The sequence below is a fragment of the Pogona vitticeps genome, chromosome 2 (genome assembly GCF_051106095.1).
Source record: "Pogona vitticeps strain Pit_001003342236 chromosome 2, PviZW2.1, whole genome shotgun sequence".
Classification (NCBI taxonomy): domain Eukaryota; kingdom Metazoa; phylum Chordata; class Lepidosauria; order Squamata; family Agamidae; genus Pogona; species Pogona vitticeps.
Window position 1 is genome coordinate 162,281,377 of NC_135784.1, and position 26,803 is coordinate 162,308,179.

The 26,803-nt window shown below is 41.8% G+C and overlaps 1 protein-coding gene across 12 annotated transcripts; it reads left to right on the forward strand.

Moving 5' to 3' along the window:
- Positions 1-26,803, forward strand: TAC3 (tachykinin precursor 3). 12 transcript variants are annotated; one of them, XM_078384595.1, is made up of 10 exons: positions 2-522; positions 838-922; positions 5,252-5,320; positions 8,507-8,564; positions 10,069-10,233; positions 17,335-17,446; positions 18,680-18,709; positions 20,806-20,859; positions 22,510-22,584; positions 26,395-26,803. In XM_078384595.1, exons 5-9 carry the CDS (start codon positions 10,096-10,098, stop codon positions 22,581-22,583), a joined length of 408 nt encoding a protein of 135 aa, XP_078240721.1. In that variant the 5' UTR covers positions 2-522; positions 838-922; positions 5,252-5,320; positions 8,507-8,564; positions 10,069-10,095; the 3' UTR covers position 22,584; positions 26,395-26,803. The 12 variants fall into 12 exon arrangements, with proteins under 12 accessions (XP_078240725.1, XP_078240722.1, XP_078240723.1 ...); XM_078384599.1 differs by lacking the exon at positions 5,252-5,320 and having other exon boundaries at positions 1-522; positions 17,338-17,446; XM_078384596.1 differs by lacking the exon at positions 5,252-5,320 and having other exon boundaries at positions 1-522; positions 10,084-10,233.

Genomic DNA, 26,803 nt, shown 5'->3' on the forward strand with positions numbered 1-26,803 from the left:
TCTGGAGGGCACTCGATAATGAGGGCTGGCATGTGCGTCTGTGTGCGTCCTTTAGGTGTGTGTTTGTGTGTGTATGTGTGGTTGCGTGTGGGGGGTGAACGTCCGTATGCGCGTCGAGGGCGAGAGGGAGAAAAGGGGGCGCCCTTCTAGTTCTCCTCCCCCCCCTCACCGCCTCCGTCGGCGCACTCCAATCCCCCGCAACCGGCGTCTTCTTAAACTGGCGGGAAGACGCAGCCAGGGACTCTTTCCTCTCACTTCGGGCGCGCTGGTTGCCCTTCAGGAGTTCGAGGTTGCCGCGCACCGAGGCTGGAGGAGGGAAAACGAGCGAGCCGGTCGTTCTGCCGGGACCCAGAAAGCGTCTCAGTCCGGGAGAGCGGGAGGGAGAGAGACTAGCCTCCGTCGGACATTGCCGCGCCCTTTCTCGGTCGAGGCAGCGCTTCCCGCCCGCGGGGGCGCCAGCCCGGGCTGTTGCGCCGGAGACCTAGCCCCGTCGGGCACCCAGCCCCGTGGACCCAGCCGCAGGTGGGTGATGCTTTCCGGGCCGCCGTTGCTTCCAGGATTCCCATTTGGGCTGGGGCAGGAAAGGGAGGTGTGGATAAGAGGGAAAAGGAGAAGAAATGGCCAGAGGAAAAAGTTCTGGAACTGGGCTGGAACTCTGAGAAAGGGGCAGTTTTGGAGGGGGGGGGGGAGAAAGGCTTCTAGCCTTCTCTCGCCTTCACTGTCGATGGTGGGGGTGATGCGTCGTCGTTATCACTATCCTCACCATAGCAGGACGACCCCTTTTCCTGAGTATAGTTGTCCCTTCTTCTCAGAAGGCTTTCTTTTTACACCTTACAGATAATAATAAAAAGTTCAACAGGCGAAGCTTGTCCATCACTGTTGTGAAGAAAGCGCTGGACTGAATTTCCACCTGCACTTGAAGGTGATGGGTCTGCCTTGGGAGAGAGAATGAGACAGGATGATTTTTAGGCGGTGGGGGTGGATAACAGTGTTTATGCAAAACTTTGGTCCTCCTGCCATGCCCCTTAATAAGCGTGTAATGTATTTGCATTTGTTTACTCCCTGTTCACTGCAAATGGTGTAGATTAGCTACTTCTCACAACTTTTTCATTGCCCTCATGGCTGGTGGTTAAAATCAGAAACAAATAATTAAAAATTGGGGGGCTGGGATGGAAGTGTGGATGCTACTGTGCATTAAGGACATAACCAGGATGTGTGGGGTGTGTGTGAGGGTAAATGCTAATTAGTTTTGGTAAGGGGCAGGTTGTGGCCTGGAGTTGAGGGTAGTGGCTCACTCCCAGATTTTGAGAGAAGTGCCCCCTCCAGTCAGCCAAGAGCCACCAGTGCCACAGAGTGACAATGTGTGGTGTGTATATTCTGAAGGGACTGAGACATGTGCAGTGTAGAGAGACACTTTTTGTACATTTGGGAAGTTGAAGGTCACAGTCTTCCAATATTCAAAGGGCTGTCAGTGCAGAGATTGAAACAGGCATGTTATTGTACATCTTCAGAGGGTAGAACTAGAACTAATATATAAAAAATGCAAGGAAATATAATTGCATTTAACTTCAGGAAAAAAAAACTTCTAAAGCGGTTGGTTACTTTTCCGTAGTAGAAGAGACTGCTTTCGGAGTTTTGTGGTTCTAAATTGCTGTAGGTGTTTAAGCAACCAGAGCAAGTATGGTGTGGATGGAGCGACAGACTGGAAGAACTGGGGAGCGTGTGTGTGTTCTGTGCTGTCAAGTCGGAAGCGACTTATAGTGAGACTCTTAATAGAGCTTTTAAGGCAAGTGAGATAGTTAAGCCATGGTTTTACTTGTTCCACTCCCCCAGTGAGTTTCCCTGGCTAAATGGGGAATCAAACCCTGTTCTCAACAGTCCTAGGCCGTCAGTCTAGCCATTACACCTCACTGGGAATGAAACTGGGGAAAACCTGACTTCAAATCCTTGTTCAGCCATGGAGACTCACAGGGGCAGTAGGGTAAGTGCCACTGGTAAAACCACTTCTTGAATATTTCATATACAGTACCTTGAAAACCCTATTTGGGCTGCTGTAAGTCAAAAGAGACTTGATGGCACAAAACGCACATTTCAGCAGTGGCTGAATGGTTATCTCTTAGGGATACTGTGGTTGTAAGATAGCTATAGTGAGCAGGATGCTGGAATAGAGGATCTCTAGGGTCCCTCCCAAGGACTCTTAAGATTGCTCCAAAACTAAATGTTTATGCTGTTGTTGTGGTCCAGCTTAAGCTTGGCTAGAAAGCTTCCTTCCTACTTTGTATAAGAGGGATATAGGATGCAATCAGGCAGGGAAATAACTTGCCTTTTGGACTGGAAATGGCGAGGTCTACTGTGACTGATTTCCCAACAATCACACCACATATTTAAATTATTTATATATCTCGCCTTTCTCCCCACAGGGGAGATTGCCAGCCAACTACACCATGCTCCAAGCCCAAGCTGTACCTTTTTGATTTAGCAGCAGAGTTACTCTTTTGAAGGTGTGTGTGGGGGGGGAGAGGTCAGGATGAAGTGATTCCTCCATGAACAGAAGGATCACTTTAAGGGAGATCACTCCCCGCAAAGCAACCCTTTTTGGTGCAACCAGACACAATCCTTTCTTATCATCTGGTCACACCCATAGTCAATCCGGACTGCAGGTCTGTGCTGAGTGCAGTTTTCTTTCTGGAGAAGTGACAAAAGTCATCTTGGAACAGAAAATAATGCTGAGCCTTTAAAGGAAAGAAACATAGGAATGTTAAAGGCATATAGTGACTTCATACACTAAGCAGGAGTGACTGCGTTGCTACTGAATATACACGCACACTTGACGTTTCAGGTGTGGATTTCAAACTGTGTGTGCTTAACTAAATATACTATAAGGTGGACACCAGAGATAAGTTAAAAACGAATAGCCCCTGTGCTAGAGCAAGTAGCTGGGTCAGGTGCTGAAGGCTCTGTCTGTTCCAGAGTTCACAGCTACAAATGGCACATTATAAAAGTTTTCATAGTAGCCCTAAGGTTTAGAATGAAAAGTAAAATTGGCCTGGTGTTCTTAGCAGTGGAACATCTGTTTTACAAACAAAAGTTTCCTGGTTCAGTCCCCAGTATCTCCACTTAAAGGCAAGAAAGAGTCTCTTGAAATGGTGGAAGGCCATTGCCAGTCTATACTGGGCTAGATGGACCAGTGATCTGATCCAGTGTAAATCCGTTGCTTCTATTCCTATGTATTTCATAGCTCTTTTGGCCTTGCTGACCTTAATTTTCTCATAAGCAGAAACCATTTTGTAGACAAAAGTGTTGATGTGTGTCCAGTACTATTCTGTATTTCTGTCATCATGTTCTGTGACAATGTAAATACAGTACTGTATTTAATCAATCTTGTTTGTTAAACGACTGGCTATATTTTAGATTACTAGTTCCTATTTTGGCAGAAAATACATACTGTACTGATTTGTTTGGCTGTTTTTGGTCAGTTTAGGACATTGAACTGGTAGTGGATCAAATGCCTTCTCCTGAACAGAGAAAAGCGTTGTCTGAAGTATCTTAATTAGTTATCTTTCTGCTGCTGAGTTTGAAACATGTCATCTGCTCTTTCAGGTAGAATGTCAGAGCAAATTCAAGTTTAAACCAGTGTTTGAATGACTCTGATCAGATCTGGGTAAATGTGAGAGTGGTGTGGATAAGTGTGTAGATGAGATCAGAAGTTATGAATTAGAAGAAACAACATATGGAAAGAAATGTGCTTATACAAAAAAAATATTATAGCAATGTATCTAATTGCTAAAACAAAACATAAATAGATACATTAAAAAGCAGCAGTGATATGTTTGTAGAAATCAGCATGTATTTTATTTATGTATTTATTTGTGGGAATGTGTTGATACCATGTACGGGTATGAACATGTATATTCAAATCCATGAGTTAAGACACATTATAAATGAACGTGCATGGGGCTTTTCTAGATTATATACAGTACAAGCACAAAAAGGCCATATAGGTATATCTGTGTTTATGTGGATGTGCATTTATACCCAGCATGGTAAGTGATGGATATGAACATTTCTCTGTGTAAATTTGAAATCATGTTGCTTTAATTGTGTCACGTAAGGCTGATGAAGTCATCAGCCACAGTGATCTTCCAGGATGTACAACCTCGCTTTGAAAGTCCAAGGATCTTGTGGGATTACTTTCACCATTGGGAAGCCATACAGGGCTGTGGGATAAGGAACGGAATATTGAATCCCCCCGCCAAAAAAATCCACCACATGTAGGACAGCAGCAATTTTCAGAAATTAAGGACTTTCCCCTGTGTAGTGACCTGCAGTGGCTTCTCTCCCAGACAAAAGAGATCGCACAGGAGCCTTGGGATATTCTGGTAGGCTGTGGAAGAGTTTGGAATTTTTTCTATTCCCCAAAAATTGCTGTGGCCGATGATATCATCAGCCTTAAGTGGTGTAAAATAAGGAAGTGCAATTTCAGCATTTATCTGTTGGGTCTATTGACTATTATGAGTTATATCAATCATGATTATCATTTATACATTGGGGTAACATGTAACTATGAAATATAGTTATCACTCCTTTAATATACTGTATATATTCTGGAGAATAAAAAATTAATGACAGGATTTTTCAACACATCATGCGTGTGGATATTTAAAAATGGGAAACACAGAAACATGACATCATAGTGACTGTCCTTTTTTATTTTGTTTCATGTCTATTACCTTTTATAAGGTAACACCAGAAAAGGGAAAGTTGTCAGGAAAGGTTAATAGTTTAGCTGACTATTAGTAAGCTCAAAAATCTAGTTTATTTAAGATTACATTGAAGAGAGTAAATTTTTAGGGTGATATTAAATTGCCATTTAAGTCTAAGTCAGAGTACTACAGCCTGAATAGAAAGAAGCAGAAAAATCCAAATGATCATAAAATCACAGAATAATAGAATTGGAAGGGGCCTCTAAGGCCATTAAGTCCAATTTATTTGATAAGATATGAAACAAAAAATTCACCTATGGCTTGAAGTCAGAATCTGACAAAAAAAAACCTGACAGGTGGATAGTAAAGGCTTCCTAATTCCTAAATGTCTGTCATTTCAGGAAGGCTAATAATAAAGCTGCTAATGAATACAAGTATACTGAATCAGTGAATTGTGGGCAATACAGTTGTTTCTTTTCATCAACAACTGTCAAAAATGTGAGTTCTTTATAGTAAGGTTTTCTTTTATTTCCTTTTTTTCCTGGAAGATATTTTGTGTGAAGCAACTGTAATCTGAAGGATATTCAGGCTGCAATCCTACAGCCACTTAACTAGGAGTAAGTTCCTTAAGATTTAATTATGAGTGAACATGTAAAGCATTTTGGAGAGCACTTATAGCAGAGCAAAAATTTTAAAAGCCTTCATTTCTACAACACTGAAAAAATGCAGTTTTGGGCTACAACAAGTACAGACTGTTCTGTCAGGATTCAGTCTGATTTGATATTTCTTGGATTGAAAAACATCTCTCTCTCTCTCCTATTCCCCCCCTTGTTCTGCTCTGCACAGATTCAGTAGCTGTTTCACACATTCCAGAACTGATTCATGGGACAGCATGATGAGTAGAATTCATCCTCAGAGCAGAAACTAATTTCGAGGGGAAAGTCTAAAGCAAATCTTTCTACCATAAAACTAGTGGTTTGGCACTTTAATGCTAATACTAAGTTCCAAAGTTTTATGACAAAAATGCAATGCAAGTCTAACGAGGATGTGACTGCACAGCAGGGAAAACCCGCTTTGATATAAAGTTTATCAAATCAGGTCCATGGTTAAAATCTCTGTAGCTTCTCCAGACAAAAACAAATAATTGTTGTGTTGCTTGAGTCAGCAGGAAACAAAAAAGATCAGTACATAACTGTGACAGTAGCAGCCATCAGATTAAATCTATATTTCCCTTGTGTTGTGTTGGCTTGCTGTGGAGTTTGATGAGAGTTTGATTCCCCACTGGGACAGGGATTCTTATGAATAAAGCCAGCTTTATTCTTATGAAGTTATTAATGCTTCAGTTAAAAATTGCAGCTTGCAGAGAAGTTTTCTTATCAGGCTGCAGTCTTGCTTGTTTCAGGAAGACATAGAAGGAATCTGTCAGACATCATAGGCAAGGTATGGTATGGATGCCACTGATCCTGGTCCTGTGACTTTCAGTCTCCTTTCCATAAAGGACAATGTCCAGATCAATGCTTTTATCAGTCATCCAGTGGGAATGGGAAGATGTGAGGAGATGGTGGATCTTTTTGTAAGGGACACATGTCTCAGACTTTAAACTTTAAAGCATGTTTGTGATTGGGTCCTTTTTCGGTGGGGGGCGGACCAAGGGATTCGGCGGGAATAATTGCAGGAGTCGATGTAACAGTCAAAAACGGGTTGGTTTTATTAGCTTTTTCGTCAAGTAACTCTGGACCAAACGGGTCCGGCAACTCTTCATTCGTCAACAAGTTATATTTCTTAGGTTTTACCCCAGGCATTACATCTTTGGTTCTCACTGTTTCTTCCCCCCAAAACGAGTGATTGCGTTCGGGCTCACGACCGACGCAGTCAGAACTGAGCAGGAAGTCCTGCAACAAGGATGGACCACTACAGATCCCTCCAGCCTGGGTAGGAAAGGGCTGGCTCCACCAAGGGTTTCTCTGTCCATCATTGGGCGAGAAGCCGAACCCACTCCCGACCTCCATCCCCTTGGGAACTCACAGGCTCCAGCTTTGCTTATCTCTTTCGGTAGAGGCAACAGGCCATCCTCCTTCATTAAATTCGGGAAATTCTTTACTAGTGTTGCAATTTTCTCCCTCTCTGCTCCTGTCTCTCTCGTTTGCGTACTCTTCTCTTCCTTTTCTCCTTCTGCCCCTCTCTCTCTCCTCTCCTCCTTTATAACCTCATCCCATCTCCAGTCTCCCGACTCCTCCCCCCAGTCTCTGGTCCTCTCCGCTAGGAACACCTCTATAGCTTTATTAGCGCCCCCTTCTTCATCGTCTAGTTTGATCAATTCGCCCACAGCGCATCCTTCACTTCCTTCTTCTTTAGATGTCTGTGAGGACGGCTCACTTTCCTTCCTTCGCTCACAATGTTTAACTAGTCCCAGATGTCCAGGGTGGTTGAATCAAAGTGAAGGCACGCCCCGTGAAGTGTCCCTTAAAAAACACACCAAAAACTGCATTTTTCACTAGTGGCTGCTTTTGTGCTGCATTCAGAGGCAGAGTGAATTGCAGAGCAGTTCCTGGCTGTGCCTTTAAAAGACACAGTGCTCTCTCTCTGTAGCTATTTCTTTTTTTGTATTTCTAAGACTTTAATTTGATGTACTAATTTCCCCCTTGCTGTGGTGAAGGACTTTTCTGATTGTCACCTGTCTAGGAAGACAATGAGCAAAGGGGAAAAAATATCAGCAGTGGATGCATGTGGGAGTCACACATTGCTCTCCTTGCTACAGTCCTGGTTGGTGTTGTTGCACATTGATCACCCATCAGAAGCATCTGCTCAACTAGGGATAGAGACATTCATTTCTCCAGCTAATGAGTCCCTAGTACCTACATTTGGGAGTTACTGCTGGTTTTGCAAGGCCCTTTATTTGAAGCGTTTAAAAAATGAATACAGGCAATTAAAAATTTCAGGAGAGAAAATCAGTTTCTACACCTGATGTTTCACATAAGGAACAGATAAACCTTCCAGTTGGTCTATTGAGAAATGCTCTGAATGACTTTGCCAGAAAACTCATCGTTCTTTTCCTGCCAGAGGCTGGATGTCATTATGGCTATGCCAACTCATAAGCCTGAGTAAGAGAACAACTTTAGCACTCCCTAAAATTTCCAAACCATCCAATAAAGGTTTTGTAAACTTTAGGCAGTGCTAAAGTTGTTCTCTTAATGAGGCATACGAGTTGGCATAGCCATAGTATATTTCTGCTGAAACAGTAGTGAAGGTTTCCAGGTACAGTATTTCCCTCCATTCAAAGTGGCAACATTGACCTGTAAACCCCCCAAACAGTCTGGGTCTTGAGTATCCTTGGGATCACTTCATCTCATTGCCTCCTCCATATGTCAACTGCTCTGTGGCTAGACAAGAGGAGGAAGAGATTCCCTTGCTCCAGTAATAGGAGTTCGTGGCATGCTAGCATGATGCTCGGGTATCACCAGGTATGCAGCATGGGAGGCAGCGATAGGAGCTTTTGAAAGATTGCCCCCTGGGCCTGGTGTTTCTGATTGGTGTATTACACAAAAGGGGCCTGAGTTATTTTTGCCTGCCCTATTCTGTTCCCCATGGAGCATGATGGGCAGATCAGGGGCAGTAACAAATTAAACCGGCCATTATTTGGAGGGCAGAGCAGGGAGAGGGGTGTCAGCGGTGATTCCCATATGACACTCTTGTGTGATTGGGCCCCTGGTTGGATACGTTAGTCATCAGATTCAGCGGCAGAGGCAGAGATGCCTTAAATCCTGGGACTTGTGCTCAAATGAATCTGAAATTTTTCTCCCCAGATTGGCCAGCTTGGGCAAGGTTGGTGACTTACAGCAGGACCCTTGGGTCACTGAACCAGTGAGTGTGAAATTTAAGATAAGAAAATTTTTACTATTCTTGTTCGTTTCCTGCCAGAGGCTGGATGCCATTATGCCATTCTGACCTTGGATGTGACAGCTCTAAGCAGAATGTGTAGCTTCCAGGTGCTATATCCAAAGTCGACATGGTTCCAGTCAGACAGTGAGGCTTCAGGTTTCTACATATGAGAAACAAGATAACTTTCCACAATCAGCAAGTTGGAGTGGAGGGAAATATTTGTAATGATGGCTTGGTTCACCTTCATTTATCTCCTTCTGTAATACCACCATGTTGAAAAAAAAGTAAAGACAATCTTATTTGCTTCCTCTTTGGAAATTTATATAGACATACTGTATCTGCAACTCCATGTCTTTTTTCTTTTTAAAAATCTCAATGTTCATACAAAACAACATTCTTTAAACCGCAAGATGTAGGAGCCAGCAGAGACTAATTGTTGTTTATTAGGAAGTCTGTGTGGATGCTGATGTTGGCATTGCCATCAAGGGTACAGCTGTCAGCATTTATTATTCAGTGCATAATCAGTGTCTAATTTACAGTATATCTTTCCAGAATTTCATACAGTGTTCTTTTGCCCTAAATTCTTCTGTAGATTCAGCTATAAAACAAACAATCAAACAAACAAAATGCCTGTCTTAGTTGCTCCATTTTGGACCTTAAAGGGTGTATGTTAACTCTTTCACCAATGCTATCTGCCATATTCTTTTGACCTAGTTTTCTACTGTCAGTCCCTCCAGTGTCCTCCATTGCCTAGTTATTTCTAAGCTTGTTGATGATGTTAATAAGATGATTCATTGTTTATGTAACAGTGTCCAGCCCGAGCATTGGTCCCACCTAAAGAAGACCTATGGAACCAATGGAACCTACGTAGGCATTGACATACCAAGTTCCAGTGATTTAAGGAATCTACTCTATTTAGACCTAACAACTTTATTTAGACCAAGCCATTGTTTCAGTAGCTTAACAAGCAGCGAGTCATAATGAAGGGAACCAGGAGTCTCACTGTGAGTGCCTGGTGCATATATGAAGACATGTACAACTGTATATATTGTTGTCCATGTTTGTTCCATAAGGGAGTTACAAGTGTTCCAGTGATGTACATGCAAGTAAACATGTTTGTCAAGTAAGCTATTGAGATGTTGTTTTTCTCAAGAGGACGCACTATCATCTTTGAAGTGCCAGCTCCTCCAGAAATTAATTGACCATTTTGTTAAGTTTTAGTTGTAGGAAAGCGCTGGGAGATGGACATTTGGTGTTCTCACAGATTACAAGTGTGAAAAAAGCAGTGTGCTAATTAAGGTTTCCAAATAAAGTGATTGCTATCCTAGTGCGTTAATTTTTCCAATGTGAGGGATATGTTGGTTCATCTGTGCTCCCTCTACACATACGTAGTAGTTTTCCTTTTCCAAACTGATTTTATTTTCCTCCCAATTTTTCTTTCTGAACCTTCCACCCTCCCATCGTTGAATTGCACCCACTTCTCAAGCCGTCCCTCCCTCAGGAAAAAAAGAAAATGAAGAGCCCTCTTGTGCTGATGGTGGTGCTGTCCTTACTCGTGGCCGAGCTGTGCCATGGCTACTGCGTTGCATCTCAGGAGCAACAGATGCCTAGCGGAATCCAAACAAAGGTGAGGACAAACCATGTTGGAGAGGTAGGTCTGAAGACTCCTGGGAACTCTTGAGATGTTGTACTCCGTAGGATTGTTATGGAGTAGTCCTGTGTGCCCTGGGGGGGGTGCTTTGTATTGCCTTCGTGATTGGCTAGAGCGAGGGAGAGCTTCATGTTGCAGCAGTGGACAGTTCCACCACCATTAGTCGTTCATGGTCAAGATGGTGAAGTAGATATCTTTTCCAGCCAACCCCTCCCATTCTGTCATTTCTTCCTTTGCACAAATTTTTATTTATCCTCTCTGCACACCAGATCTGTATCTTTTCCTTCTTTCTAGACACTCAGAGCAGGGTACTTAAGTAATGTATCAGAGGTACCTGAGGATGGAATTTTATAAACTCATTTTGAGGGGTTCATACATTTAAAACGGAAGTCCACAATACAACTTCAAAAACAGAACAATACAGATATTGCAATATAAAGCAACAGCCCACTTTTATTCCTAAAGCTATGTAATGGTAATGATGAGGAAATATCTTAATTTATCTTTTAAATGTAAAGAGGAGAGGTGGGTTTTCTAGGGGAGAAAAAAAACCAGAGAAAGAAAATGGCATCGTGTGGGTTCTGCAGCAGAAAACCTGAGCTGAATGAATCATCCATAATAAGCATAAGTGAAGGAGACATTCCTACATTGATTTTAAAAGACATGAAACTAAAAAGTGCATTTCCTCCATTATTCCTTGGTGCAAGGGGCATATCTCTTGGGCTTGCTGTGAGTGCTCCAAAGCATTTTGCTTAGTTAGATTTGCATATCAAACACCAAATTACTGGAAGATTTGGTTTGATGCAGCAGGAACTTTCTTCTAGCACGGTAAGAACTTCACAGTGTCTTCCTTGCCCATTTTCCTGTGAGCTACTGACTAATGAATAACAACAGAGTTGAAAAGAAGCTAGGGATGTGGCTATGTTCCCTGTTAAAAAGGTCAGCTTCAAAGACAGTGACTTTCTACAGGGCTATCCCTTCTATGTAGGAAAATATCATCATTTTGTTTATATTCCATCTGCAGAACTGAGAGTGGTTCGCAGCATGACTTAGAACAGGTGTATGTTAAAAGGCTGAAAGTATTTTTCCATGTATAAGATGACCCGATATATGAGACGACCCCCACTTTTCCAACCCCAAATAAGAAAATTGCTGCTTTCCCCCTCCACTTCCTAAGCCCCGTGAAAGCAGGATAAAAAGGCTGCGGAAGTGGAGAAGTAAAGCAGCGATGAAAGAGCTGCAGGATTGCAGCCCTATGATCCTGCAACCCTTTCATGGCTGCTTTCCCTGCCACTTCTTAAGCCCCAAGGGGGTTAGGAAGTGGCAGGGAAAGCAGCTATCAAAGGGCTGCAGGATCAAATGGCTGCGATCCTGCAGCACTTTGATCCCTTTCCCCCCTTCATTCGTTCGTTTAGTCGTGTCCGACTCTTTGTGACCCCATGGACCAGAGCATGCCAGGCCCTCCTATCTTCCACTGCCTCCTGGAGTTGTGTCAAATTCATGTTGGTTGCTTCGCAGACACTGTCCAGCCATCTCATCCTCGGTCGTCTCCTTCTCCTCTTGCCGTCGCACTTTCCTAACATCAAGGTTTCTTCCAAGGAGTCTTCTCTTCTCATGAGGTGGCCAAAGTACTGGAGCCTCAGTTTCAGGATCTGTCCTTCCAGTGAGCACTCAGGGTTGATTTCCTTTAGAATTGATAGGTTTCTTCTCCTTGCAGTCCAGGGGATTCTCAAGAGCCTCCTCCAGCACCACAATTCAAAGGCATCAATTCTTCGGCGGTCAGCTTTCTTTATGGTCCAGCTCTCACTTCCATACATCACAACAGGAAAAACCATAGCTTTGACTATTCGGACTTTCGTTGGCAAGGTGATGTCTTTGCTTTTTAAGACGCTGTCAAGATTTGTCATTGCTTTCCTCCCAAGAAGCAGGCGTCTTTTAATTTCGTGGCTGCTGTCTCCATCTGCAGTGATCATGGAGCCCAGGAAGATAAAATCTGACACTGCCTCCATATCTTCCCCTTCTGTTTCCCAGGAGGTGATGGGACCAGTGGCCATGATCTTAGTTTTTTTGATGTTGAGTTTCAGACCGTTTTTTGCACTCTCCTCTTTCACCCTCATTACAAGGTTCTTTAATTCCTCCTCACTTTCTGCCATCAGATTGGTATCATCTGCATATCGGAGGTTGTTGATATTTCTTCCGGCAATCTTAATTCCGGCTTGGGATTCCTCCAGTCCAGCCTTCCGCATGATGTATTCTGCATATAAGTTAAATAAGCAGGGAGACAATATATTTCCCCCCTTACATCCATGTATATTGGGACGTGGTGGCACTGTGGGCTAAACCACAGAAGCCTGTGCTGCAGGGTCAGAAGACCAAGCAGTTGTAAGATCGAATCCACGTGACGGAGTGAGCTCCTGTCGCTTGTCCCAGCTCCTGCCAACCTAGCGGTTCGAAAGCATGCAAATGCGAGTAGATTAATAGGGACCACCTCGGTGGGAAGGTAACGGCGTTCCGTGTCTAAGTCGCACTGGCCATGTGACCACGGAAGATTGTCTTCGGACAAAACGCTGGCTCTATGGCTTGGAAACGGGGATGAGCGCCGCCCCCTAGAGTCGAACACAACTGGACAAAAATTGTCAAGGGGAACCTTTACCTTACCTTACTTCCATGTGTAAGATGACCCTCAATTTTTAGTCTGAAGATTTTAGATAATAGTATTGTCTTATACACGGAAAATACGGTATTTACTTAAACTTGTTTTTTTTAAGGCAATAGATCAAAATTAAATGAGTTGCAATTAAAAAGAAATAGTGAATTAAAACAATTTAAGCACTGTATAAATTCACAAAGCAAGAAAAAGAAAACACACAACACCCGCTGTTAGAAAAACTCATCTTCAGTGGAGCAGGAACTGACACACACTCTACTCCCAAAGACCAGGTGCATAGTATCAAATTATTTTGGCAGCTGAGGAAAAAATTCTCACAATTGCCTTTTCTTCTTCATGGCATTGAGAATGCGATCATAAAAAAAAACAAGTGACTATTTGCTGTGCCAATTAGCTTCCCCAGTATGCCTCATGGCAAGGCTGGATGTCTACAATCTAGCTCTACCTACATAGCAGAATAAGATGGCTCTTGAGGTAATATAGTGACCTGTTTTACTTTATTGTGTAGAATGGGAGATAACCAGTTCCCAAATGCTCCCAGTGTAAGAACTTCTCAGCAGTGAATATAAATATAGCATGGAAACAAATGGACAGGGGTTAAATTCTAATCACTGGATCACCTCTTCGTCATGTCGTACTTTGTTTGGTTATATATATATCTAGTAGCAAAATTTTTATATGAGGAATGTTAAAACAGCACCTCTTCGTCGTTGTACTATTTATCTCTGCCACAACTGCTTTTGACTACCTTACTCCGCCACATGAACAGACTTGGCCATGAAGGGTTTATGGGATGCAGTGCTCATAACAGCATTGTAATGGTTTCTTGCCGGCTCAAAATTAACCAACGTTTCTGTTCTCCAAGCTTATGGAAGATGCTGTCCCTGTGCAGGTGGGTCTCTAATCTGATGTAAAAGGGACATCCTTTCATGGGTATGAAAAGGAAGTCCAAGAGAGATGAGCTAGCTTCCTCGCCCCCACCACCCCAATTTCTGTTGAAAAGAGCTTTAGTATGCGGTGCAAATTGCTTTTGTGGACAGGACTCAGCTGGAGCCTTAAGTGACTGATTTTGTCAAATCCCTTCTGAATTAGATGCTTTAAGGATGAAAAGCTCTTAAGAAATCCAATTCTACTCTATCTCAGTTATAGTAGGGAAGTAACAGTTTCTTCCTGTTACTTCCCTACAGTCCCACCCCTGTAAATCTTAAAATTACAGCAGTGTGAAGGCACTTACAAAGCAATTCCCCATCTTTCTTTCTTTCTTTCTTTCTTTCTTTCTTTCTTTCTTTCTTTCTTTCTTTCTTTCTTTCTTTCTTTCTTTCTTTCTTTCTTTCTTTCTTTCCTCTGCTGTGTACTTACCGACAGACATTCCTCACAAAAGAGGTGCAAAAGGGATAGATGAAAAATCAGAAGAGTGTTTTGTCCAGGGATGTCGGTGTAGTATGATGGTTTACTTAATTTGTTCCCAGAATTTGCTTCTCAAATAATTCAGATTTCCCCCCCTGTAATTTTAAGGAATAAGTCATAGTATGGCAGATGAGCAAATCAGATTTTGCAGGGAGATCAATGCAAAGTGTTACAGTTCTGCCTTGGGAACGCAGGTACCCTGATTAGTCCTACTCTAGTTTCAGAATCTGTATCTAACCAAGGTGGATTAAAATGAATTAGTTTTAAATAATAAAGAAATGGACTTTAAAATTTAAATTGAATTTTTTAAAATGTAAATCAAATTTATTTTAATGAAATGCTTTTGGAGGAAACACCTATCTAAAGATAGTTTTCTATTTCAGATACATCATAGTTTAAAGCTTATTCAGCATGTAATAGAACTTATTTATGTAGTTTACAAAAAATGTAAATATTGCATGAATACACAGCTGTGTATGCACTATTTACATTTTTGGTAAACGAATTCAATTAATTCAAATTATCCGAGCTGAGGTAGCATGCACTTTTTCACAGTAAAAACGGTATAAAATGAACAAAGTTAAGGAAAGGGGCTTAATCCCATTGTTGTTCTATGTACAAACAACTAACAATTTATTTATTTATTTATTTATTTATTTATTTATTTATTTATTTATTTATTTATTTATTTATTTATATCCCGCCTATCTGGTCTTACAACCACTCTACGGGGGTAGATGTTTAAGCAAATAGAAGAATATGTATGCTATATAATGTTATTCTTTAAGTTAAATAAAACAATTTCATTCTCCAAATATGAGTGATCAGCTTATTAAACTAAAATCTGTTCTGATATAGCTGTTTTACTAATCTGATCATTATTCTAAATATGAAATCTTCATCTGGTTGCAAATATTAAATATTATGACTACCAGCAAGAATAAGTCTTGACATTTAAGTCTTACTTTGATTTAAATAATGATTTAAATCTATTTGATTTAAATCAAATCCACTTTGTATCTAACCCTTCCTAAATGTTGCCAAGACTATAGGAGCTATAATGAGTTTGTTGCTGAAATTCTTAGTACACTAAGTGTTGTGTTCAGACACTCCATATTGTATACATGTTTTAAATATATACAATGATCACAGCTTTTAAAATAGAATTTAAAACTATATTAAAAGTAATTAAACATTTGTCAATATTAAAACCAAAATTAAAAACAATTTTAAAAACATATTCTAGATGTTTTGAAATGTCTAGAAATCTCTATATTTAATAAAAACAGCATTCCCGAGACAGCCACTTACTTTTACTGCTTAAAACTGAGTCTGAAAAGGAAAAGAAAAAGTTTCAATGATTTGGGGGAAAAGATTTGTATCTAAACATATACAGTGGTGCCTCGCTTAATGAGCGCCCCGTTTAACGACAAATCGGGATAGCGATTAGGTTTTTGCGATCGCAAAAGCGATCACATAACGATGTTTTGAATGGTAAAACATTGCTTTGTGATGATCGGTAAGCTGTTTCGCTTACCGATTTTCGCATAGCGATTTTTTCCCAACAGCTGATTGGCGGTTCCAAAATGGCCACCGGGGAAAAAATGGCCACCCACTCTTTTTTTGGGACGGATTCCTCGCTTACCGGACAGCGAAAATGGCTGCCATATGGAGGATTTTCGCTTAAAGGTAAGTTTCCCCCCATTGGAACGCATTGAAGGGGTTTAAATGCGTTTCAATGGGGTTTTTAAAATCGCATAGTGATGTTTTCAGTTAGCGGCGATTTTTGCCGCACCGATTAACATCGCTATGCGAGGCACCACTGTATATGTGACAACACTGAACACAAATGATGCATAAAAATAAAAGTAATGTAATAATAACAAAATAAGAAAACAAACATCGTAAGTATAAACTAATCTCCCATAGCAAAGCTCCCACAGGTGGTGATACTGAAATTTCCATGAAATTAGTCAAGGCATCTCTCATGTGGGGATGTGACAAATTAAAAGTGTGATAAATTGTATTGTATTTTGTATCTATATGATGCTAACATTTTAATGTTAACTGAGAGTTAACTGTTAACTGAGAGGCTCCACAGTAAGCAGTGCCCATTACATTCTGTGGGGTAAAAGTCATTATGCGTACTTTGGGTTAAAAGCCGTTATGTGAGGTATCAAGCTAGTCTTATACACCTAATACGGTATTTTTGACAGACTCTCAGATTTTTTTCACCTCCCCATATCTCACAGGAGGAGAACGTTCAGAGTAAATAGAGTGGCAGATGCAGAGGCATCCTCTGTGCTCTTGGTCTTTATCCTACCTCCCAGATCCAAGAGAGGCTTCAAAACAATGTCCATTGTTGTCCCTTTTTTGGGGGGGGGGGTGTAAACAGTGGAGTGGTGTTCTTGCTGTGCAAGGGTGAGGAGCCATTGTCCTTTCAGGACTTCTGGGGTTCAGCATTTCCAGGTAACCCCATCCAATATGGTCGATAGCAAGAAATTATGGAAAGATTATTCCAAACCATTGGGCGGTACCAACATTCATCATCCTGCATTCACTGTTTTCCCTGCTCATATTAGCATAAATGATATGGAATGAGAAAAATATAATATCCTACTGTATTTAGAGATGTTTAGCAGGGGTACTGTTCCCTCAAATGCCTTCAACTACATTTATATTCTTACAGAAATAATTTTCATTTTTGTGATAGGTGGGCAGTCTGGAGTTTAGCTTGATTGTGTTGGAAAACTATGTTCTGAATTGTGTTGGAAAGCTATATTCTAGCATTGGCACCTTCAACCAATCCGCCAGAATAACTCTGAAGGCTGTTATATGTACTGTAACTGCATTCAAAGGAAATATTTTAAAAAATATTTCCCTATTAGAACCGGACCTGCCTTTGTAAAAGCTTATGTAGATAGAAATGAGAATTCTTTCTTTGGGGAAGATTTAGCTGTTTTGCTTGCATTGTGCCGCAGTAGCTTTGGCTCTTTCGGATGCCAGATTGCCTCTTCTCTTTCCAGCAGAAGAGCTCAGATCTTTATAAACTGCCTCCATCATTGCTCCGCCGATTGTATGATGGCCAAGGAATTTCCTATGAGGCATTGCTCAGACTGTCGGGCAAAGAAGAAATTGGTATGTTTCCCCCCCACTGCAGCCCTAACCCTATAGCACTTTCACCATAGACAGAAAACTAAAATTGCCATACAAATAATTCAAGATATGTTTATTATGTGAATGTTTGTAATGGGATATTTTCTTGTGCCCCCTTCAAACACATGTCTTGACATTAATGGTTATAGTAGCAGTCAGCATTCTTGGAGAGGATGAGCTGAAGGCATATGGTAGAGTGGAAGAGGCTAAGGATTTCCTCTTCCTATATGGGTGAGCGGGCAATGTGCTATAGCACCAAAAACATTAGCTGAAAAATGCTGGACAAGCTACACATAATTGACATAAACCCAAGAGTTTAGGAAAGAAACACAGAAATCCTAAAATATTTATAACTATAGCAATAACATATGAGTAATCCCAAGTAGAAATAATAAACAATGTATGGGTGAACTTTGGATAAAATAACACTATCACACTGTTTCTTATTTCTGTGTGATTACTCATATGTCAATGGTGTATTTATTAAAATTTTAGGAATTATATACTTCTTTCTCTGGCTCTTGGGTTTATGTCTGCTGCGTTTTGGAGTCAGGAGTATTTCCTTATTTCTTTTGAAGCTACACATAGAATAGAAAGGAGGGGAATGGAATGAGTTTACTTTTTTATACATTTTGACATGGGAGAACTTCCAGAATGAGTTTAGAATGTGACTGCAGATGCATCTCCTGTTTTTTGGTGGTATGATAAACTCTCAAAGTGGGTAAGATTTGAATAAAGACCCATACAAGATAGAGGAGCAAATAATACAGGATGAAGATTGGAGGCGGATGGAACATGGAATTGGGGAGCATTCTTGAGAGAGGCTGTGGAAGAGAGAGAATGAGCTAATAGGGAAATGGCTCAGAAAACGAGGTCAACTGAGCCAGTGGGCCAGGAAGAAAAAAAAATGTGTACATGATGTCAGTGATTCTGTTCCTATTAAATATGGTGAGGAAAAACCTTAAGGGAGAGTACTTGGGGTGAAAAAACAAGTTTTGTCCATGCCTACCAGTGACATGTGATCTCTCCCAAAGGTGTTCATGGAAACATTGCAGCCCTTCAGCAAAACCCAAACCAAAGCCCATTGCACATCCCCAGAAAATCATCCTGATCAGTACTCCATGCTGTAGCCCCCCTGCTAAGTAACCGTGACTTTGACCTGGGTGTGATGATGGGTTTCTGCCATGTGTTTTAATGGCCTTCTTTCTTTTTCAGATCCCCAGGCCCTTGCCCCTTCCCAGAAACGTAAGTCAACTTATTATTTCTCTCTTTGAAATGTCTCTCTGTCGTGCACTTTGCTCCTGCTGCAAAGATTGCTCCCAAAGATGGCTAAAAGCAGCCTTGCCGTTAGAAGAAGGAATGAAGTGAAAAGGTGGGGGCTTGTTTAAAATGGATTAGTAAGTTTCTAGGGGGAGCGGTGTCTGAACTGGAAAGAGTTACACTTTTAAATTATGCTTTTTAAACTTGCTTTTTCTTTTCTTTTTTTTTTAAGCTAAAGTTTTATTCTATGCCTTAATCTCCAGCCACCTATGTCTTTCCCTCTTGAGGTTCTTTGTTCCATCTTTTCTCCCTGTTGTTGTTGTTTAGCTGTTTAGTCCTGCCTGACTCTTCGTGACCCCATGGACCAGAGCATGCCAGGCCCTCCTGTCTTCCACTTGTCCCTATAGCATTGGTTATTTGCACATTTGACTGGTGCAGGCCAGTACTTTCAGTGAAGCTCGGATTCCCAGAGGTGCTGTGGGAAAGAGTGATGGAAGCAGCTGTTAAAATGACAGGGACAAGAAGAGGAGATGTGTGGCAGGTGAAGCTGAGGACAGCATGCAAGGGATGGCCTCGTGGAGAAAGAAGAAAGAGCAGTTTCCTACTCTTTATATAAAAGTACTCTCTGAGTAGGGCAGGGGTTGGAACACTTTGGTCATAAGTCCAAATGGTCTGGAGGGCTTCCGTATTCCCTACCCCTGCCTTATCCTGACAGTACCTTATGTCAAGAGTAGAAAACTCACAGAAGCCTCGGAAAAAAATCTCCTCATGGTAAAGGATTATGTGAGTCAAAGTCCAGAACATCAGGAGAGTCAACAATTACGCACACCAGGCAGAAAAGGAACAATTCAGATGATTTAGATTACAGTTTTATGCACTTACTGTCCCCAATTAAATGGTTTTGATTGCATCTCCATACAAGCTCTACTCAAGTTGTAGCATATCCACTTAACCTAATAGGTATGCTTCAAATGTCCCAAAGTACAGTGGCCCTCTGGATTTTTTCCCCCAATTGCAGACTCCTGCCATCTTGTGACCACTGGCCATCATGAGACAGTTCGATGGAATCTGAGACTCCGAGGATATTGGGAGGGTCATAGGTTCCTCACCACTGCCCCAAGAGTTATAAAATGTGATGCTATTTCATTATGAAGCTTAAAACTTCTTTCGTTTTCTTACTTTATTAATATCAAAAGCCTGCCAAAGTTGTTGTAGGTAAATGCTTTGCCACCTGTCGTATAAATATTAGGCAGCCCTACATACGGCATTTTCTTAAATGCTCATATAGATCCAGTTTGGGGTTAGGCCCGTTCAAGTCCTGCACAGTCTGCTCATAGAGAGAGGTACCCCCCTGGAAAAGGGTAAGAGGTTATGTATTACCGTAATTTAGTTAAAAATAGGTTTGGAGTTCCCAACAGCATTCACATATTATACATTCAGCTTGATATTTGTGGTAGACTTCCCCACTACCCATGCTTTAAACTACGAGTTGGCAATATGAAGCCTGCAGGCCACATGTGCCCCCATTGGCCCAGATGCAGCTCTCTAGTTGCCCCACCCCGAAAAGAACAGATTGGGTTGAAGAACAGATTGTTGCACCCCCAGGTAATATAAAAGCAATTTTGTCTCTACATACTTCCAATTAAAAAAAATGTAAAAAATATTTTTGCCACTTAAGGGTCCCAGAGGACTTTTGCAGGGAAGAAACCCCATTTTAAAAAAATCAGGATGGGATGCGGATTGAGGGAGCACATGCAGGCATCCAGGGATGGGTATATGTGGCCCCCAGACGTCTGAAGATGGTCTACCCCTCTCTTAAGATGTTTCAGAAATGTGTGTAACTGCTACATCACCGGTTCTCCATCTTTATTCCTTCAGTTGTTTTAGACTTCAGCTCCCAGAATCCCTGACCATTAACCATTTTGGCTGAGGACTTCGTGCAGATGAAGTTAAAAACATGGGGGGGGGGCAAAGTTGGAAATCCACTTTACTACATAGATTTAGGAGCCATTCTTTAAAATGCAGTTGTTGTTTCTTTTTTCACATTTTCATCCGGAGATTCTCCCTTTGTGCCTTTGTAGGAGACATGCATGACTTCTTTGTTGGACTCATGGGGAAAAGAACCACAGAGTCTGGTAAGTAGGCAGGTGAGGTGTTGGGTTTGTGTAAGACAAGAGAGACTTTCTTACCTGCCTCTCTTATCTTTTGAGAGAGTTGTAAGAATTAATCTAACTCAGATATCCCACTCTAGGTAGGGTTTTCTGTATATTAAAATTATGTATAGGCACTGAATGGTGCAAAACACAACTTGAAGAGCTTCCTGAGAATCTTGACTATCATTCAAAAATAAAACAAAACATGTTTCTGGTCCTTATGGTTGTCAAGGTCTATGTGATTGGGCAGTTCAGAACACGGGAGAGAGGGGATGTGGCTGAGCAGTTTTCATTGTCAATTATATGGACTTCCATAGGGGCAGAATAGAGTATGCCCCAGAACAAAACAGACCTCTGCAAAGAAAGAAAAATGCATAATTTGCATAATTTATGAAGGCTGTAGCAGCCAGCTTTTTTATAACATCTGGATCTTGTGGTGCAGATTTTGTTTTTTCATATATTTTTTTAAAAAAGGAAGAGCCTGTACAATCCTGTTCTTCTATGTGAGACCCCGAGAAGTGACTAAGCAATTTACTGGTAGGCAAGGTGGTTGAAGGCCATTATTCAAGGCATAAAACTGGTACTGAGCTCTGAAAATATAACGGCATGAACTTAATCTGATAAACTCTCAAATGTTGGTGTATCATAATACAATCACAGTCAAATACCACCCGTAACTGATTAATCTGTCTTATAAATATTGTTTCAAAGGTGTCTAAGGTACTGACTTAAAGGTACCTATTACGTCTCTTGCCCTAATTTTAGCTGTTTTTATTGGTTTTTTTATGTCAGCCTGACTATTTTATCTTGCCATGATCTTTGATTGGTGCAATAAACATTATACTTATACTCAAGGCATAATTTTTGCTGACTTGATTGCCAGGATGCATGAAAGTCACAGGAGCACAGCCAGAGAAATATAGCACTCAAGAACACCTGGGCCAAGGGTTAGAGAGCAGGTCGGAGAAGCACTCAGGGGTTGAACATCACTATGTTTCCTGTACTCTCAAGACTGGAGTTGTCATTATTACCACATGGAAGCAATTGCCAATCTTTGTTCCATCCCCATGACAAATGAAAAGGCAGCAAAAGAGTCTGCCATAAGTACTTCTTCCCTCACCAGCTTTCATATTTGCTTTTCTCTGGGCTGAAAATACTCATTCCTTCAGTTTTCCTCACAGGGCTCTTCACCTCATCACTCAGTGGGCAATCACAGAGCTGATGGCCCTCAAATAGTGTCTTTGGAATCTCTGGTTTCCTTCCTACAAGGAAAATCCATGAAGCCTATACTTGAGAGGTGGGCAGAGGTCACGCATGTTAGAGCTCATTGGTTGGGAATTTACTTAGCAGCAGGGAGCCTCTGAGTAACTGCTGCTGGGTTAACAGTCACAGAACAGGGCTATTGTCTTTAAGCCCCAGAAGCATCTGACCAGCCACTGAGGTAATTAGGACAGTGGACATGAGAGGCCTGTGGCCTGATGATCCACTGTGGCTCTTCTAAGTGCAGTGGTCTGAGAGGAATTGTAACATGACCTTTTAAAATGGAGATGTTCTTGATGTATATTATAATGTTGTTAGGAGAAGAACTAATGTCTATGCTAGATGCCAACTGTCTCTGTATTCTCATTTTAGAGAATCCCATAGAAGACAACAAGGGAACACTCACTGCGTTTGGCGACCTAAAGTTCCCACCAAATGCAGAATAAGGTAAGCAAGGCAGGATCAAAATATCACCAATGTAAAGGTTCCATAAACAGAGGTATATGCAGATGTTCATGCTTTTTTTCCCCTTGGTGATTACGCTGAGAGAGGCAGATTTGCACCTTAGTCATAGGAGCACAGCGTCCTGTTTGAGAAGAAAATGGCCACACTGATCCACATGTTTTTTCTCAGGAAGCCCTGCTTCCCAGGGAACAGCAACAGAGATCCCAAATGAGCAGTCATAAGCAGGCAGACCCTGATCTATTTGCCTGCTTTTAGCCAACGTTAGGCAGGAATTCTCCAGTTATTTTGAAATGGGAAATTCTGTTTGTCTCTTCCTTAGCTGATGTGCGTCTCATGTCCTCGAAGCTTTAATGGGTATCCATTGAAGTACACCAAAACACAGTTTCTCCATGTCCCCAGCATTCAGGAAATGATCTTTTTAAGCTCTTGAAGGAAACATCGGTTGGTTGTCATTCTGTCTATTAGTGATGTTGAGGGGTGAGTGACAATCCTTAAGTCATAACATCATCAACGTGGAGAGGGGGGATTTGCTGCTTGGGTAACAGCCTATCCTCCATACTACTTTACCCAGGCTTCATGCTCTGGAGAGGACACTTCTTGATACAGAGCATGTTACCATAGTCTCTCGAGACTGAAGGATGCCTATGATTATGAACATCATCCACACAAAAGAGAAGTGCATTCGTTGATCAGGAGTAATCCTGAGATCTGTAGAAACACATACACAGTTTTTCAACAAAGGAAAAAAGAGGCTAGCAACTCTCTGAATACCAAAAATAGGGCAAAACAGATGGTGCCGGCATCCAGAACAAGGGAAGAAGAGAGGGACCAAAGACCAGGAAGGGCCTTTCCTGAGCACCCAGGATTCCCCTGCAACATTGTTCCAGGACCTACTCATTCTGAGCTATTAACCAGCAATCTGTCTAGCAAAGAAACCACACAGCTGTGGCTAGCAGTCCGAATGCACCTTTTCCATGGAGCAGGGATGGGCAGATGCAAACCTTATTTTTTTAAAAAGATGTTTCATGTTGCTAGTGAGAAGCATTTTAAAGCACAAGGCAAAAAAGTACATAATAGGGCCAAAAGCCATGTTATTTCATGCACAAGGTGGAATTGACCAAGGAGGGCACTAGAAGGGCTTTTACATCTTGCTAACTTGGTTAACAAAAGTGGAGGCAAAGGAAGAGAAGAGAAAATCGCGTATTGCCAAGTGGTTTAAAACTACCGATCTACACCCATTAGGCCTGAGCACTGAACATCAAGCAACTTTCCCTACTCTCTGAAAAAGTAGTGATTAGCTAGATAGTACTAATTAGCTAGATAAAAGCTGAAAGTACACTGTCCACTATTCAAACTGAATCGAATCCACAGCAGCTCCTGTCAGCCCACGGCAAGCCAGACAGCCATTCAAAAGGGCATCCAATCCAGTCCCTTTCCACTCCGGAATATTTAGTTTGACACTGCTGTTTGGGCAGTATAGGTCTGCCCCTTTGTTTCCCACCAGTTCTCTGTCCTCCCCTTCCCCACGCACCCCATTTGATGCCACCACCTTGCTCCTCCGTTGACTACTGTCACATCTTTGATTCCTTCCCCCCCCCCCTTTGTGCCTCCTTTTGCACATGTGGGTGTGTAGTTGTTTTTTTTAAATCTGTATTTAAAATTGCTTATCTGACAATGTGTGGCCACAGAAGACAGTGGTTGTCTCGTCCAGGAGTTGTGGCATGCTGTGGCCTCCTGAAGGTTTGGTGGATCTCCTGGAGATGACAGAGGCATGGGAAGAGGGAGAGATAATAATGAAGTGGAATCAATAACTTTCCTAAGCAATCCATCCTTTGTGCAATGTGTCTCTTGTGTGTAACTGCATGGGTTTCTGCTGGGGTTGCAAAGGGGAGGCTGCCCCTCATCCTAAAAGCATTAATTTATTTTAATGTACACAGGCAGGTAGACAAGCTTGGGGGCAAAGGGAAGCAACTGAACATCTGCAAAGGGCATAAACACCTTTATAATTTGAATTCATTAATTAAAAAAAGAACTACATTAAGTGGAAGACGATATTTCAAAGCTAAAAAAAATTAAAAGGAGGAAAGGGAAGGGCACTATGTTCCTCTCAAGTGACATTGTGCCCCTGACACGCCCACAGCAACAGTGTGCACATCCACCCACAGTGTGGCATCTCCCACTATGTGTATCAATATTCCAGATTAAAGCAAAGAAAAAACATACTGCCATTTGAGAGGTGTATTACTCGTGGGGTCAGGGGCTGTTTGCAGCTAACCTGCAGCAACTACACTTTCCCTACTGTACTGCAGTAGTGTAGCTTCAGCCTGGGTGATACAGAGTGTGCTGTAGTGGATAGAGTGATGGACTAGGAATCGGGAGAACAGGATTCAAATCCTCACGGCTACAGAAGCTCACTATTTATATGTCATTGCAGTTGCTGTTCACTCAAAAACATTGGACTAGCTCAGCGATTTTTTGTGTTTTTAAACTCTGCTTGCAGAACTCAAGAGCTGGTCCCTATCCCAGCCTATATTACAAACTGCTTTTAAAATGCTGTCCAGTTTCAAAAATAGTTGCCATAGTGGGTAGGGAAGGCAGCTGTTAAAGCATAAACATGTAGAGCTCTCTTGATCTCATGGCTTCCTGTAGCTTGAGCCCATTATTACATGTCCTGTGCTCTGGGCTGACCGAGAACAGATTCTGCCCTTCTTCTGTATGACTACCCTTTAAATATTTGAAAACTATCACATATCCCCTCAGTTTTCTGAATATCAGGAAAAACTTCGTAACTATTAGAGCAGTATGACAATGGAACCAATTACTTTGGGAGGTGGTGAGTGGTCCAACACTGGAGGCATTCAAGAGAAAATTGGAAAACCATTTGTCAGATCTGCTTTGATTTGGATTTTTGCACTAAGCGGTGTTCAACTCAATCGCCTTATAGTCCCCTTTCAAGTCAATTATTCTGTGACTATAATGTGAGAAGTGCTGTGGGATTGGGACTGTCTGATCTGTATTATTTTCTACTGACAATCAATTCAAGTCAGTGCGAATAAGCCCAGAGTTGTCTCCGCCATCTATATTTTCACCCTCTGCCACTGGGGCTGCTATGTTATTTAAAATCAAATACATTTGCATCAGTTCAGATGGCGTGATCATTTGAGCCAATGCAGTGGGCAACCAGCAGCTGGCTCTCCCAGCTTCCTAGCTTAAGGTGGGGAGAGAGGAAACAAAGAAGGTGTCAATGGGGTGTCAGTTCCCCTCAACTTGTGGAGGTGTTAGTTCGCCTCAACTGAGCACTCCTTTGTCTCTAAATGATTTTTTTAAAGGAATGGTGACAGTCCTGGTTCGTTAGGACAGCTAGAAAACAAAGAGGAGGAAAGCAAGTGATGAGGAGATTGGCAGAGGGGAGGAAACTGGCAGCCAGCACTTGTTTGCAGCTTGTTCAGTTAGCTCTGCAATAGCTGTGCCGTCTGCTAATATGAATGGCTGAAGTAGAACCACCTTAACAAGGTGCTAAAAGATGCAGGTTGGAAATTTGCTCTGCTCTTTCTGCTGACTCCTGCATGATTCACAAATGCGAATTCACTCAGGAAACCCAGCTTCCCAGGTGCAAATTCATAGTGGATCACTTTGCATTTCTCTTCTTGTGTCATCTCATCCTAAGAAGATGCTTGGATTCCAGCCTATGTCACCTTTCTTCCCAATGGCACTGGATTTCAGGACGGATGTCTTATTCCAAATAGCAGCCTTGATTTAACTGCATTTTTCATTTCTTCTTCTTTTGCAAAGGTATCATGCAAGAGTGAGGATGAGTACCATTTCTGCAGGACCTCAAGAAACTGACACAAAGCTGATTCCATCCACCAAAGCCCAGCGCACTTGTCAACAAGACCCTTTCGCAGTACCATGGAAACCTCGTCTTGTCCTTTTCCTCCTGGTGCCGTCCTCTTTTCTTTGATTCTTTCCTATATCCCAGACTGTTCCACACTGTAACTCTCTAGTGGTCACTGTTTGTAAATCTTGAGAAGTATCCCTCTCCCATCATCATGCTTTGACCTTCTGTATACATTTTAACAGATTTTGAAAATATCTTTACCATGCTGCCAGTAAAATCATCCTTGCTGCCCAGCCTTTTGTGACACAGATTAAGAACACCTCAAAATCTTCTATAATAACAGGGTTTTTACTTATGACCTGC

Excerpts from the sequence above, each read along its gene's own strand:
- TAC3 (XM_078384596.1), top strand. The coding sequence starts at position 10,096 with ATGAAGAGCCCTCTTGTGCTGATGGTGGTGCTGTCCTTACTCGTGGCC. Across the intron at positions 10,234-17,334 it reads GGACAAACCATGTTGGAGAG|CAGAAGAGCTCAGATCTTTA; the intron begins GTAGGTCTGAAG and ends TTCTCTTTCCAG. Across the intron at positions 20,860-22,509 it reads GAAAAGAACCACAGAGTCTG|AGAATCCCATAGAAGACAAC; the intron begins GTAAGTAGGCAG and ends TTCTCATTTTAG.